Consider the following 14573-nt stretch of genomic DNA (forward strand, 5'->3'; position numbering starts at 1 on the left):
GTCAGTGGGAGAGGCTAAATACAGAGCAATTGCTCTGGGTATAACTGAGGTTATGTGGTTAAAGTCGTTATTTTATGAGCTTGGCTATGCTTGTGCTCATGTTCTTGTTCCTGTTCTTTGGAGTGATAATGTTGCAGCAAAAAGCATTGCTGAAAATCCTGTCTTTCATGCTCGCACTAAACATTTGGAGGTTGATCTTCATTTTGTGCGAGAGAAAGTTGAGAAAGGAGAGGTTGAAATTCGCTATGTTCCTACTCAATATCAGGTTGCAGATGTGTTTATGAAAGGCTTAGCAAAAAGTCAGTTTCAGCTTTTACGAGATAAGTTGCATCTGAGGTTCTCTCCTATTTCGAAGTCAGTTCTACCAGGATCTTCTCTTGACTTAGCAGTCAAGGAGTAGTTTCAATTGAGGGGGAATGTTAGAGGATGTATTTGCTGTTGCTTATTGTAAAGCTTAAGTGTTTCTGTTTTCTCTGTTTTATCTTAGCGTCATGTTAGGCGTGTTAGCTAAGATTCTCGCTGGATATAAATTCAGCTTAGTTGTTAGTTTTCATTTAACTTTTGTATTCTTGATTCACTGGTGAATATTGAGAGCTGATTTCCTTTCTCTCTCTCTCTCTCTCTCTCTCTCTTTTCTGCCCTAAGTTTTCTTTTAAACTTTCTGATACTGCTTCATTGTGCGATGGGTTGCTTTTATAATAAGTGTGTATTTTTTCATACAAGGGCAATCGAATGATTTTCCTGTTCAAAAATATAGTTGATGGGTACTTGTAATTGTAAATGCCCTTTGTTTTAATATTGATTTATTTATTATTATTATTTTTTTGTCTTTCCAGCTTATAAAGGTGAAAAATTTTTGCTGTTAATATTTGTTTGTATTAGAAAATGTAGGATATTTCAATTGTTTTCACTGAAGTTTTAATCTTTCTGCAAAATATTGATAATTGGAAATTTCTCATGACTAAACACATGTTTTCTATGACATTAGTATTCTGCATGAAAATGGCAGCTGACTTAGAATTAAACTGCTCACTCTTTCAGAGTTTCCATTTTGTGGTGCTCATTGTTCTTTTGGGAGGATTTTGCAACCTACATGAGAATACCCAGGTGTCTAGGAAATTCCTCTTTAGAAGGAATTTGGAGAATTGGGAGTTTGCGAAGCTCTGCAAGTGGTTTATTTCAGTGCTGAGAGTGAGTGAGCTACTAGATCAGATAAGATTCAGTGAGTAGCTTCTTATGGTGGAAAACATGGGGAGTTTTATCAAGGGAGCTGGGAGCTGGACTGGTTTTGGAATCAGTTTAGAACTTTTGGGGTGGCTTTGGTGGCCGCATCTTTGTCTGGCAATGTGCTATTTAGGAGGAGATCTTGACTATGGATAATTTGATTGGGAGACGGTGTAATGAATACTTCGTAAATAAGTGCTGCACAGTGGTAGCCAAACGTTCTTTTCCATTGTTTAGTTGAGGGCTTTGGCCTCAAATTCTTACTATTTGAGGATGTCTTGGGCTTTTCCAGGGAAAGTTGCAGAGCAGAGAAGATGGATTTGTGGTGTGGTCGTTGGGGGAACATGTGGAATGTTTGGCTTCTATCATAGTAGCACCCTTCTCATTGATGTGTCTGATTTTTGTTGAGGAGGAGGAGGACCTTTCAGGATATTGAGCAACCATTGCAGGAATTGAAGAGTGATTCTTTGTCTATTTTTGGATGGTTGGTGTCAAGAAGTTTAATTCTCATATTCCAACAAGGCCAATATTTGGACTTTCTAGAAAATAAGGATGCATATAGAGTTAATAATATGCTATGTTGACCTTGCCTTCCCCCAATTCTGTCTATACAAATCTTTTATTTATCCTCATCTCCCTTTAAAAATGATCTATTTTTCTAGTACTTCCTGAACTTGACTATAATTGTTCTGCTGCTGCACTAACTGAGGCTTGTTAGCGCAGGTTTGAGATTATCATGTTCAAATTGGAGGTATTGGATCATAAAGCTCGGGAAAGAGCAGGAGTTATAACTCCTACTCTTGGCTCACCCATTCCTGTACTGCTACAATTTGATGCTGCTGCTGAGGTGAGAGTTCACTCCTTTCCATTTATGCACAATATGTTCCACATGCTTCTTGTTGCCCCAACTCCTTAGAAAAGAACTCTCTTATCTCCCCTTTTTTTTTTTGCGTTAATCAGGACTATAGCTACCTTTACCATAGAATTTGTTGTCTGTTAAGCCTGTTATTGTTGACTTGCTGTTTGAGGTTAGGGTTTATTGTTGATACCATTTATTGATCCTAGTAGATGGACAGTTCTTGTTAGTTGGGTCAATATCTGCCACTTAGCTTATCACAGCTTGATGTATTGGTTCAACTTTCCTGTGGCCCAGTTTGACTTACCTTCTAGTTGACACCACTTCTATACCTTTCTTTTGAGGTTCGTAAAAGGAATTTGACCACGTTGCAAACTTGTACACTACGTTGTTTCTGGATCATATCAAGTCCTTATTGACACCGTAAAAATTTTGCATGATTGGTTCTTAAAGTAAAACAAAGAGTGCTTCTTGGAAGTTCTTGCAATTAAGACAATCTTGGTTTGAAGGTTTTGCAACTGGAAGATTTGAGAGATCAAGCACCTAGGATAAGATTTTAGATGCTTAATTTACAGAAACTTAAAGTGATGTTTGTTGGTGAAATGGCCAATTCGATGGCTTTAGATTGGGCACTTGTGGTTCCTCCAAAAACATATCAAATGCGTATGATTCCAGGATTACACAGCTTATTTTCGACTTGGAGCAGGTTGCAAAGATGCTGGTACCTGGTGTGTTGGGGGGGGGGGGGGGGGGGGAGATTGTAGAAAACTACAGGGATTTAGTTAGGTCATAGTAAGTTTCCACAAGTATAGAGGATATGGCCATGGATACAGATGCTTAGAGATCTAGAATTCAATTATCCGTGCCCATCTAGGGGATTAAGGCATGCGAATTGTTGTTGTATGGTAAGTTTCTATGATTATAACATTATAGTATTTGTCACGTTGAGCTTATTCTGATTTGGCTGCTGTGGACCAGATATTAAAACAAAAGATATACAATTCATGGTTAGTAAGAGAAATTTTCAACAAGATTCAGTAAAACCCTTTGGATTGATTATTGCTATGGATTCATCTGATTCATGGCTTCCATCATGAATGTAATCCCTTTAATGTTATGGTGGTTGGTAGTTGGTAACCTTGACAAAGATGTTTATGTGTTATTTGGAACTAGGTATTTGGTCAGTTGCAGATATGGAAAGCTCAATATATATATTTTGTGGTTATCATGGGCTTATTATGAGTCTCTGATTTGTTTAGTATCCAAATGTTGAAGAATAAATGTGATATGGCTCATCTGTCTGTTAAGTTTCTTTGATTTAACTACAAGCCTATCATTTAACTGAATATGCCCAAATTATACCATTCGCCATTAATAAATAAAATTCTTGTTCAATCAATCCATTTGCCATTAATAAATCAAATTCTTGTTCGATCAATCACTATTACATGATTGAGGATCAATTAAGAAGCTGTCTATTTAGCTTGTGAAGCTTCCTTTTTGGTGGATGGAATTTACGTTGCTTATTATTCAGTCTGGCTGCCTCAAGTATTATCTTGTTGGATATTATATTGCCTCTGGTTGCCTAGTAGATAATTTCACAAATGCAGAGAGCTCAAGGTCTAGCTTTATGTCTTGAAATGTATAGAGCTCCTCTGCTATAAATTTTGTATAATCTGGTTACAGTTACATGTTAGAAAAGGAAAAAATAAAACGTTATGACTATCAAATCAATCTTTTAACATAGGATAACAGTAAGAATGTGAAATTATGTTGCCTATGTTTAACATTTTGATGGCATAAGCTTGTAGCTTTGTGGTTTTTGGAGGTCAGGTTGAGGTTTATCGTTTAAGGATGGAGTGTTTGGTTACCAGAATTCTAGAAGAAGATGCTGGAGGTTTTGGAATATCAGTGAGTTGACTAGTTTTATGAAAAAGGAGATCATATAATTCAGTTTATGATGAAGCTGGTAGAGTTTGATTGTGATTGAAGTAACAAAATATCTTTTCAATGAATTGAGAAAAAGGAGGAGGAAAATTCAAGTTTAGGTTTGATGAAACGTTTAGGTTTGATGAAACGTTTTGAATATCTTCATGGAATGAATGCACAAAAAAATGAGTTATTGGGCTTCTCCTAGAAGCCTTTGCAAGGAATTGAGGAAAAGGAGGAAAATCAAGTTTAGGTTTGATCAAACATTTGAAAATCATCATGGATCAAATACACAAAAATATTGAGCTATTGGAATTCTCCAACTGCTGCTAGGGGATTAGGTCTCCAAAAGGAAAGATTTTATATAGTTGACTAGTGCAAACTTCTTTTAGTAAGTAATTGACTAGTAAGAAGATTTTAAACATAATGAATACCAAAAAGGAGACCCAGTTTTATGCTAACTTAAGAAACTAGGGAATAACCATGTTGTGCAAATGGAAAATAAGAAGCGCTCACCCCTTTTAATGTGTAAGAAACTATAACCACCTTGAAGTAAAAGCAATCACAATCCTTTGAGACTGGTAACAGATATTTCATTAAGATGTGCTACATACTTGGTTGCTTAAGGTGTTTCTTGCTTAAGATGTGCTACATGTGCTGAAGTCTTCAGCTTCTAGTGTTGCATTCTTGGAAGGGTAGTAGGGTACCATGTCTTGCAAATGATGTTTGGTTGGGAGTTGGGACTAGATTGGAAGTGATCCAAAATCTATTTTCAATGGTCCAAGTAGCTGTCCTCTTGAACTTCTTGAATTACTCCTCCTCTTTTTTTTTTAACCAAATTACTCCTTTTCTTATGTCATGTCCGCTTTATCATTATCAGGCACACATAATTTTTTCTAGATTTTGGTGCCTGTCAGTAATTTTGGCTTCTTTGCGTGTTAAATTGGATATTTTTTTCCCCTTGAATTAACTTTTATCTCTTTCCTTGTAATGCTAGGCCCTATTGCCTCTGACAATAAAATATGGAGTTGCACAGTCTATTTATAACCACTGGAAGGAAAAGGTAAGCAACACTAGCATGTTAATTTATCTTAGTTATTGGTTTCTTGGAACTCTCTCTCTCTCTCTTCCCCCCACCCCAACCCCCCAAGGTGACATGTTCATATTTTATATATGGGTGGCACTCTTAGGAGAAATCTTGAATAGTGGAAACAATCTTTGAAAAAAGTCCAAAGTGTGCAATTTAGTTTTGGGCTTATAGTTCTTAGCAACGGACAATTTGTGCTAAATAACAAGTGCTATTGAGGATAGATGATGCATTAGTATTTATCCTTTTTTGGGATAACTAAAGCAAGGTCCAGTGATGGCACCAGATTTGGTGTAAAGAAGACTCTTAAAAAATTTCTTAGAAGCAAAACACAAAAAGATATCAGGCCGTATTCCCACTAGGTGGATCAGCTTCATGAGTTAACTTCATGTAAGATCGTATCTATATCCTCAAATAACACCCTTCTTAAAACTTTTAGTCAAACACATTTACCCTGATCAAGTTTTTTGAATCTTTTATTGGATGGTGGTAGGGGGTTTAAAAAAAGAATAAAAAGACCCAAAAATTAAACCAACTTGGCTCTCGTATCTTGATTTGTGTTTGGCTGTATAATGGTAGGTCTAGTCAGTTTGGTTTGGTTCCGTGTCAACTTGAAGATTAACCTAGTTCTAGTGTTGAACCTTTATCCAAGTCCTGATCTTATTATTAAGATATTTATCTACATGTTGGGACAAAATGCGTATATATATTAGTGTATACACGCCTTAAGTTATTGTTGATTTGTTTTGTATTGTTTTTTCTTAAAAAATTAAGGAATTTTTCCTTAAAACTTCTATTTTACCATGAATATCTGACTAAAAAATTTGAATTTCTAATGATAAACTAGGCCCTATAAATATAGGTGGAATTGTTGTTCCCCAATCAATAATCATAACAAATAATCATTTGGAGTCATTCTGAACAAACTTGAATCAGCTGAGATTGGCATAGTTTCAGTCCATGGGATGATTGGTTTAGTTCATTTAAGAAATTCGAGAACTGGTCAAATCATTTCAGTTCCGGGATTTGGCATGAACATTGTCAATGAGGAAGCAGCCAATCTTGTCCTTATTCTTGGACAAGATTGGACCAGCAGTGATTGGGTTTGATTGACGGTGATTGATATTGGTTTCCTAAACCAAGGATGTATTTTCTAGAAGATGGATTGCTGTATATTTGTTGTATCCTAAGTTTCCTAATCAGATTTGGAAACTTCCCTATTTCTGTTTCTTAGAAACTTCCTAATTTGGTAGGAAGTCTTGTATATATTTTTGTCTAATCCTTCAAGGGAAATAAGATTGATAGCCATTTTGCACAATTTTCTTGACAAACATGAATGATTGATCCATGTTAAAGATTGGACCAGACTGGACTTTACTTTAGCTTGTTGAACTGGGAATTAGAAGGGCTTGGCTGTTCGACTTGGATATTTGGATCAGATGCTCTAAAGCATGAGTACCACATGCTGTTTTGATTAACCCTAGTTAGTTGTTTTAATCAATTTTAGGAATTGGCTGTTGAACCTGATATGTGTTTTAAGTAATTTTTGCAGATCCAGCTATAACATTACATTTACATGTCTACTATGTGATTTTATTTATGATGGAGTGGTACAAGAGGTACCAGGATGGCATGTACAAGGAAGCTTCATAATCCTTTTGTTCCTTCTAAGTGAGCAATAAATAATCTACTAACTCTTTGTTTTTGCGGCAAATGCAACATCAGATAAGGGGACATATTTTTTTGAGGTCAGAATTCTGCCTTATTGCGAGTAAACATTTTAGTTAACAGGTTTATGTATACCCTTTAGCTAGAAGGCCTCTCTTTTATTAGGAATGCACACATGTCCACCCCCTTCAAACACACACAAATGGTATACAAATAAGCTTTAGCTGATATATGCTAGTTGTCACACCCCCTCTTGCAAGTAGTAGGATTGACTGTGGTCCCCAAGCTGAACGTAAAGGAGCACGAAACCTATCTTCCATCAACCATCTCAATCATTAAAAACCAACAGTAATGTGTACAAACTAGAATAACCAAGTACAAAAATTTCATCATTACATGTCCAACAAAATAAATAGGATGATCCTAAAGTGTCCGCTGATAGTCTCCTGACCTGAGTCCATTCCTAAGCATCTTGCTGATCAGCGAAATATATTAGGTGAAGATGTGAGCTCACAACTCAATGATAGGCACTCTACATGCAATAGATCATATATAAAAAATATGGCATTTTCATACGTATCCAATAGAACATGTCATCATTTCAAAATATTCCATTGCAGCAATATGAATAGAACATCATTTCGAAGTGCATCATGTCATATATATCAAATAACACTTGGGAGTTGAGAACATATACTATCATGTCAAAACATTTGACAATCATGGATGAGAGCAACTTTTCAGAACATACATATCACAGACTAACCACTCTCCTAGTCCTTTATGCTATATTATCCTACAGAATAATTCCATGAATCATTTACCTTAATCATATCATAGTTCTATATCAATATAACTCCATTATCGTAAAAATCTAGCCAAGGCATTTTAAGCGTCTTTTCATCATTTTTGAAACTTGAGGGTATTTTCTGTCATTTTTGAAACTTCGGGGTTTTCTCCAACTTTCAGAGACTTCTCAGAAGTTTAGGGGACATTTATGCAATTTTCTAAACTTCAATGGTCTTTCCCTGTAATTTTTGAGTGTTAGAGAGTAAAAATAGAACCTAAGGGTAAGAAAACAAATAACTTAGGGGCTGTTTAGTTGTTGAAAATGTTTTTCAGTTTTCTGTCTTCAATTTTCTATAAAATATCTAGTTTCATTTTCCATAAAAATTTTATAAATGTGTTCAAATGTTAGAGATACAGAAAATTAATCCAATCTAGAAAATTGAAATATATGATAAAAAGAAAGAGAGAGAGAGAGAGAGAGAGAGAGAGAGAGATACTTCATACATGAACCCTCTTCAAAAAAAATTTGTCCACTTAAAACTAACTGAACAAATTTGGTTCGTAAAGTAAGGAACCCTAGAAACAAGAGACTGATTTGGTGGAAATCCAAAACATACTTGATTTCACATGAAATAAGACTTATATACAGCATTCTATGTTATCAGTTCCTAAATTCTAGCAGATGATAAGCAACATAATTGAGAATATTTACAAGATAATTTACAAATCTATTCCTATAAATTCTCCTACTTGATTAGGAGTCTTATCTTATTTTTATCCTTCTTTTTCTCCACCTTTATCTTGATGCGCCAGCCCACAATCGAAGCCCACATCAATTGCAGTCTCCTTCTTTGCTTTGGACTCTTATTTTTACCTTGAGGTTCCCTCGGATCATAGGACTCTCCAACACCCCCCCTCAAGCTAAGGAATAGATATCTCTCATTCCTAGCTTGTTGATAAGGATCTCAAAACCAGGTCTTGACATGGCTTTAGTCAACACATCTGCTATCTGATCTGTTGTAGGAATGTAAAGTAGATTTATGCCTCCTTCATTAATTTCTCTTTGGATGAAGTTGCGATCAATCCTGACGTGTTTCATTCTATCATGCTGTACTGGGTTATTAACAATGCATATGGCTGACTTGCTGTCGCTATATAGTTTTGTTGGTTGAGTCAAAGGTATTTATAGGTCCTCCATAAGCCTCATCAGCCAAATAAGCTCACATATGCCTTGAGCTATCGCCCTAAATTCTGCTTCTGCACTATTTCTTGCCACTACTGATTGTTTCTTGCTTCTCCATGTAACTAGGTTTCCCCATAATTTAATGCAAAACCCTGATGTTGATCGACTATCTGTTATTGATCCAGCCCAATCTGCATCAGAAAACCCTTCAGCTCCTCTTTCATCGCTCTTTTGAAATAACAATCCCTTACCAGGAGTTCCTTTTAAGTATCTCAATATGTGATACACAGCTGTCATATGTTGTTGGGTTGGAGCATGCATATACTGGCTAACAATACTTACTGCGTATGCTATATCTGGGCGAGTTAGAGAGAGATAAATTAACCTCCCTACGAGTCTTTGATATCTATCTTTATCAACCACCAAGTCATCATCCTTTTTCACATATTTCCAATTTCTTTCTAGTAGAGTATACCTAGGTTTGCATCCCAACATTCCAGTTTCTTTTAGGAGATCTAGAGTATATTTTCGTTGGGAGATAACTATACCTAGTTTGCTCCTTGCTACTTCCATTCCAAGAAAGTACTTCATTTCACCCAAGTCTTTGACTTCAAATTCTTCTTTCAATTTCTGTTTCAGGGCTGCTATCTCATGAGTATCATCTCCTGTAATGATTATATCATCTACATACACAATTAAGATACACTTTTTTCCATTAGCAGCATGTTTAACAAAGAGAGTATGGTCGGCATCACCTTGTTTGTATCCAAATTTAATGAGAGTAGAGCTGAATTTTTTTTGAACCATGCCCTTGGAGACTGTTTCAATCCATAGAGAGATTTTTGTAATTTGCACACCTTTCCACTTTCTTCAGTATCAAAACCAAGTGGAATCCACATATATACTTCTTCTTCTAACTCCCCATTCAAGAATGCATTTTTTATGTCAAATTGGAGCAATTCCCAATCCATGTTTACAGCAATAGATAACAGTACCCTTATAGAATTTAGTTTTGCGACTGGTGCGAATGTCTCCTCATAATCTATCCCATAGGTTTGAGAGAAACCTTGGGCAACCAGCCTAGCCTTATATCTGTCCACACTCCCATCTGATTTGTATTTGATGGTGAATACCCATTTGCAGCCTATGATCTTCTTGTTTTCCGGAAAGTCAACAACTTCCCATGTGTGGTTACCTTTTAGTGCCTTCATCTCTTCCATCACTGCCTCTTTCCACTTGGGATCATTTAGTGCCTCTTGAATATTCCGAGGTATAGCCATTGTATCTAAATGAGCTGTGAAAGCCTTGAATTCGGGAGATAACCTGGAATATGTCAAGTAATTTGAAATAGGATGCTTTACACATGATCTTACCCCTTTTCTAACAGCAATAGGGAGATGCAAGTCACTGTCAACAGCTGTAACTTCTTCTTCATTCACTGGACTTTCCCTCGGTTCTAGCAGTTGGCAGTTTTGAGGAGCTGGTTGTTTTCCTCTTCTTGAGTAGACTTGTATTGGCTTTTCTAGATTCAAGTTGTCCCCTAAATCAGTTTCCATAGATTCAGCTGAGATTTGGGGTTCTTGAGAAGGTAATAGGCTCGGGTGATTAGGTTTAGAGCATGCTGGCTGGGAAGAATCAGCTGTAGCAATTTGATTAAAACCACTATTTTGGTTAAGCTGAGGTATAGGTAATGAAATAGGCATAGGTGCTGCTGGATCCCAATGATTATCTTTCAATTGTAGAGAGTTATTTTGGTAATATGACTCACTTTCCATAAATGTTACATCACAAGAGATGAAGACTTTTTGTGATGTAGGACAGAAACATTTATAACCCTTTTGGGTAGGAGAATACCCAATGAATATACACTTTAATGCTCTTGGTTCAAGTTTATGCTGATTTGGACTGGTTTGATGGACATACACCACACATCCAAGAACCTTGGGAGGAAGAGTATTTAGAATACGAGCATGGGGAAAGATGGAAGTGAGATTTTGTAGTGGGACTTGGTACTTCAAGACTTTGGTAGGCAGCCTATTAATTAGATATGCAGCTGTTAGAACTGCCTCCCCCCAATATTTATTAGGCATGGAACTTGTGAACATAAGAGATCTAGCCACCTCAAGCAAGTGTCGATTTTTCCTTTCAGCTATTCTATTTTGTTGAGGGGTATAGGGACAAGTGCTTTGATGGAAGATCCCATTAGTAGTAAGATATTGGGTAAACGAGTGGGAGAAGTATTCCCGACCATTGTCAGTCCTAAGGATACAAATAGAGGATTGAAAGACATTTAAAATGAGTTTATGGAAAGTTTGAAAGATTGCACATGCCTCAGATTTTTCTTTCATCAAGTATACCCAACACACTCTTGTATGGTCATCAATAAAAGTTATAAACCATCTTGCCCCATTTAGATTTGGTACTCTAGCCGGTCCCCATATATCACTATGGATCAAATAAAATGGTTTAGAAGGAGTATAAGGGACTGATTGATAAGTACCATGAGTTTGTTTAGCAAGGATGCAATGATCACACTTAAGTACCATTTTTTCTTTATTATAAATAGGTTAGGGTACAAGTGTTTCAAATAGGAAAAGCTAGGATGACCAAGGCATTTATGCCATAACAAAATTTCAGAATCTGAACTAACCATAAGAGAAAATCTATGACAAACTTGACTAAGAGACTCCTTATTATCAGAGAGCCAGTAAAGTCCCTCCTTCTCCTCAGCACTGCCAATCACCTTCCTTGAGGATCGGTCCTGAAAAATGCAATATGGAGGAAAGAATGTTACAATACAATCCAAGTCTCTTGTTAGTTTGCTTACTGATAACAGATTACAACTTAGGTTTGGCACAAGCAATACTAATTTTAGTAATAAATCAGCAACACAAACACTTCCCTTTCCTTTCACCAATGATTGAGATCCATCAGCCATCAAAACAGTTAGATCCTTATCCCCTATCTGAAAATTATCAAGAGCAGTAGTAGATCCGGTCATGTGGTCGGATGCCCCGGTATCTACTATCCAATGACTCTTATTCATTCTCCTAGCAACCAGAGAAAGGAACTGACCTTTTTGTGCCATAGATGCTGAATAATTTGGTGCTGCCTCATCTGATTCCTTTGCAATATATGAGCTTTGTAACAGTTTCTGTAAGAAGTCAATTTGATCAGTAGTTAATCCCATACCTGTTCCTTTTTCACTAGTGGGTACACTTGTTGCAGCATAAGCCGATCTGTCCTTCTTCGGTTTCGGTTTCCAGTTTGGGGGTTTCCCATGCAGCTTCTAGCATGTACTCTTGGTGTGATAAGGCCGATTGCAATGTTCACACCATTGCTTATCCTTTGGAATGTCTTCTTTTCTTGCAGCTGTAAGGGCTGATCCTGAATTAGGTTCGGTTGTTGGTAGCATAACCCTTTTTCTGCTTTCTTCCCGTCTAACCTCGGCAAACACCTCCCGAAGAGATGGTGAAGGCTTTGTACCCAACAATCTTCCTCTTACCTCATCTAAATCTGGATTGAGCCCTTGGAGAAAATCAAAGATTCTCTCTTTTTCCAGCATTTTGCTATACTTTTGGCTATCATCTGCACACTTCCAGCTAGGATCATAAAATAGATCCATCTCCTGCCATAGTTCCACTAGGTTATTGTAGTATTCAGTCACTCCAAGATTGCCCTGCTTGGTATTCCGAATTGCAGCCCTAATCTCAAAGCATTGGGCTGTATTTTCGAGATCAGAATAGATTTCCTGAACAGCCTCCCACACTTCTTCGCTGTTTTGTAAAACAGATAGGGTCGGCCTATCTTAGGCTCCATAGAATTGATAATCCAAGCCATCAAAATCGAATTTTCTATCTCCCATCTTTGATATTCTACTGAATTTTCTGGTGGAGTTTGGATTGTACCTGTGAGGTAGCCGTATTTCCCTTTGCCTTTAATCACCAAGGTTACGGATTGAAACCATTCTCTAAAGTTTCTTCCGTTCAACCTATGTTGGGTGATATGCAAAGTATGACTATCCAAGGAAAGAGTGCTGTTAGGCGCTCCAGCAGTTGAAGTCGCTGATTGTTGAAGATCCGAACTCAAGGAAGACTCCACTGCAGTTGGGGCTGCATTCTCACGGTCTTGAGGCTTCATCTGATTCGGATCTTTGGACTAAGAAGAGCCGAGCTCTGATACCATGAACAAATTTGGTTCCTAAAGTAAGGAACCCTAGAAACAAGAGACTGATTTGGTGGAAATCCAAAACATACTTGATTTCACATGAAATAAGACTTATATACAGCATTCTATGTTATCAGTTCCTAAATTCTAGCAGATGATAAGCAACATAATTGAGAATATTTACAAGACAATTTACAAATCTATTCCTATAAATTCTCCTACTTGATTAGGAGTCTTATCTTATTTTTATCCTTCTTTTTCTCCACCTTTATCTTGATGCGCCAGCCCACAATCGAAGCCCACATCAATTGCAGTCTCCTTCTTTGCTTTGGACTCTTATTTTTACCTTGAGGTTCCCTCGGATCATAGGACTCTCCAACACTAACATAAATATTTCCCATTCTAAAACCTTTTGATTTGACATGCCTTGTCCAAAGGAACTTAGAAAAATAAAAAGAAACAGAAAATTAGTACATGGTTTTCTAAAATAAAGAAGAAACTGATATTGTGGTTTATTAAATATTAAACAAACAATGTTTGCAGTTTATTTAATGTTGTATAAACTGTGTTCACAGTTTATTCAGAACGAGGTCTATTCCATATTGAATAAACCGATAACACACTTTATTCCATATTGAATAAACCGTGAACACAGGTTATTCAAGGAAAGTTGAATTTCAAATAAAAAAGTGTTAATTGGAAATATTTACGTTGTAGTTTTAGGTTGATAATTTTGTTAAGAGGGTTTCAACTGTTGGAAAAACTCAAACTTGTGTTGGAGAATGAGTTAAGGATGATTTTAAGGAAAATTTTGTGGAGAACTGTGTTTTTCAAATCTCCAAATTTGTAAGAAAAATTTGGAAAACTCATTTTAAGAGTTTTTCAAGTTCAGTTCAATTTTGAAGAATTGTGTTTTCCAAATTTCCAATTTCTATTTTGAAATTTTTTGTATTTGAATAAGTTTTCTTATTTTTTATTTTCTGTGGAGTAGTTTTCCAGAGAATTGGGGCTGTTCTCCACAACTAAACCACCTCTTAAAGTTATATTAAAATGGGTTGGGTCAGGTCAAAATGTTGGTTAAGATCTTAATGAGGTAACGTCCCTCAATTTCATGATTCAGCAGATTGGGTTCATTGCAAAAGCAAAGGGGGTTCATTTTAGAACCGGAGGGCAAGAGGCCCTCTAGCCAATGTTAACAGCCTTTTTACCTGCCATGTGCCCTTAAAGGCTGGATGATAGTTGAGGTAGTGGCCAGTGGCTTCATGGTGGTAGGTCAATCTCTGCTAGATGCAAGCAATCTGATGAATAGAAGAAAATGTGAGGATTACCTCTGTTTCCTTCGTCAGCAAAACTCTGGTAAGCTTTCCTCCTCTGATCTTTCTTCTTCGCACCACTGCAAGTGTTGCAAGCTCTTATTTTCCCTCTTCTCAGACTTCTCTTAGCTTTTTGATCCTTAAGCTTTCCCCATGGGAGGTTTTTATAAGCACTTGAGACCCCATGAATTAATTTTTCTCATTATGCCATGGACTTCCATCTACTCCAGCAGCTACAATGTTCAGCTTCTGGTTGCCACAATTTGAAAATCCCATAATCAGTTGTGAGGTTTAACTCTAGGGCTTGAATGCCTGTCCGCTGGTTGCCTCCATGAGCAACTCAATTTTCGGTTGTTA

General features: G+C 36.8%; 1 protein-coding gene across 1 annotated transcript in view; it reads left to right on the forward strand.

The window, feature by feature from the left end:
* The window catches only part of LOC127801400 (uncharacterized), a 50127-nt gene that overhangs the window by 23902 nt on the left and 11652 nt on the right, over window positions 1-14573 (forward strand). The window contains exons 5-6 of the mRNA XM_052336503.1: window positions 1948-2071; window positions 5007-5072. Coding sequence (XP_052192463.1) covers window positions 1948-2071; window positions 5007-5072 — 190 coding nt within the window. The remainder of the gene's footprint in view (window positions 1-1947; window positions 2072-5006; window positions 5073-14573) is intronic.

This window comes from Diospyros lotus, chromosome 5 (assembly GCF_014633365.1).
Source record: "Diospyros lotus cultivar Yz01 chromosome 5, ASM1463336v1, whole genome shotgun sequence".
Lineage (NCBI taxonomy): Eukaryota > Viridiplantae > Streptophyta > Magnoliopsida > Ericales > Ebenaceae > Diospyros > Diospyros lotus.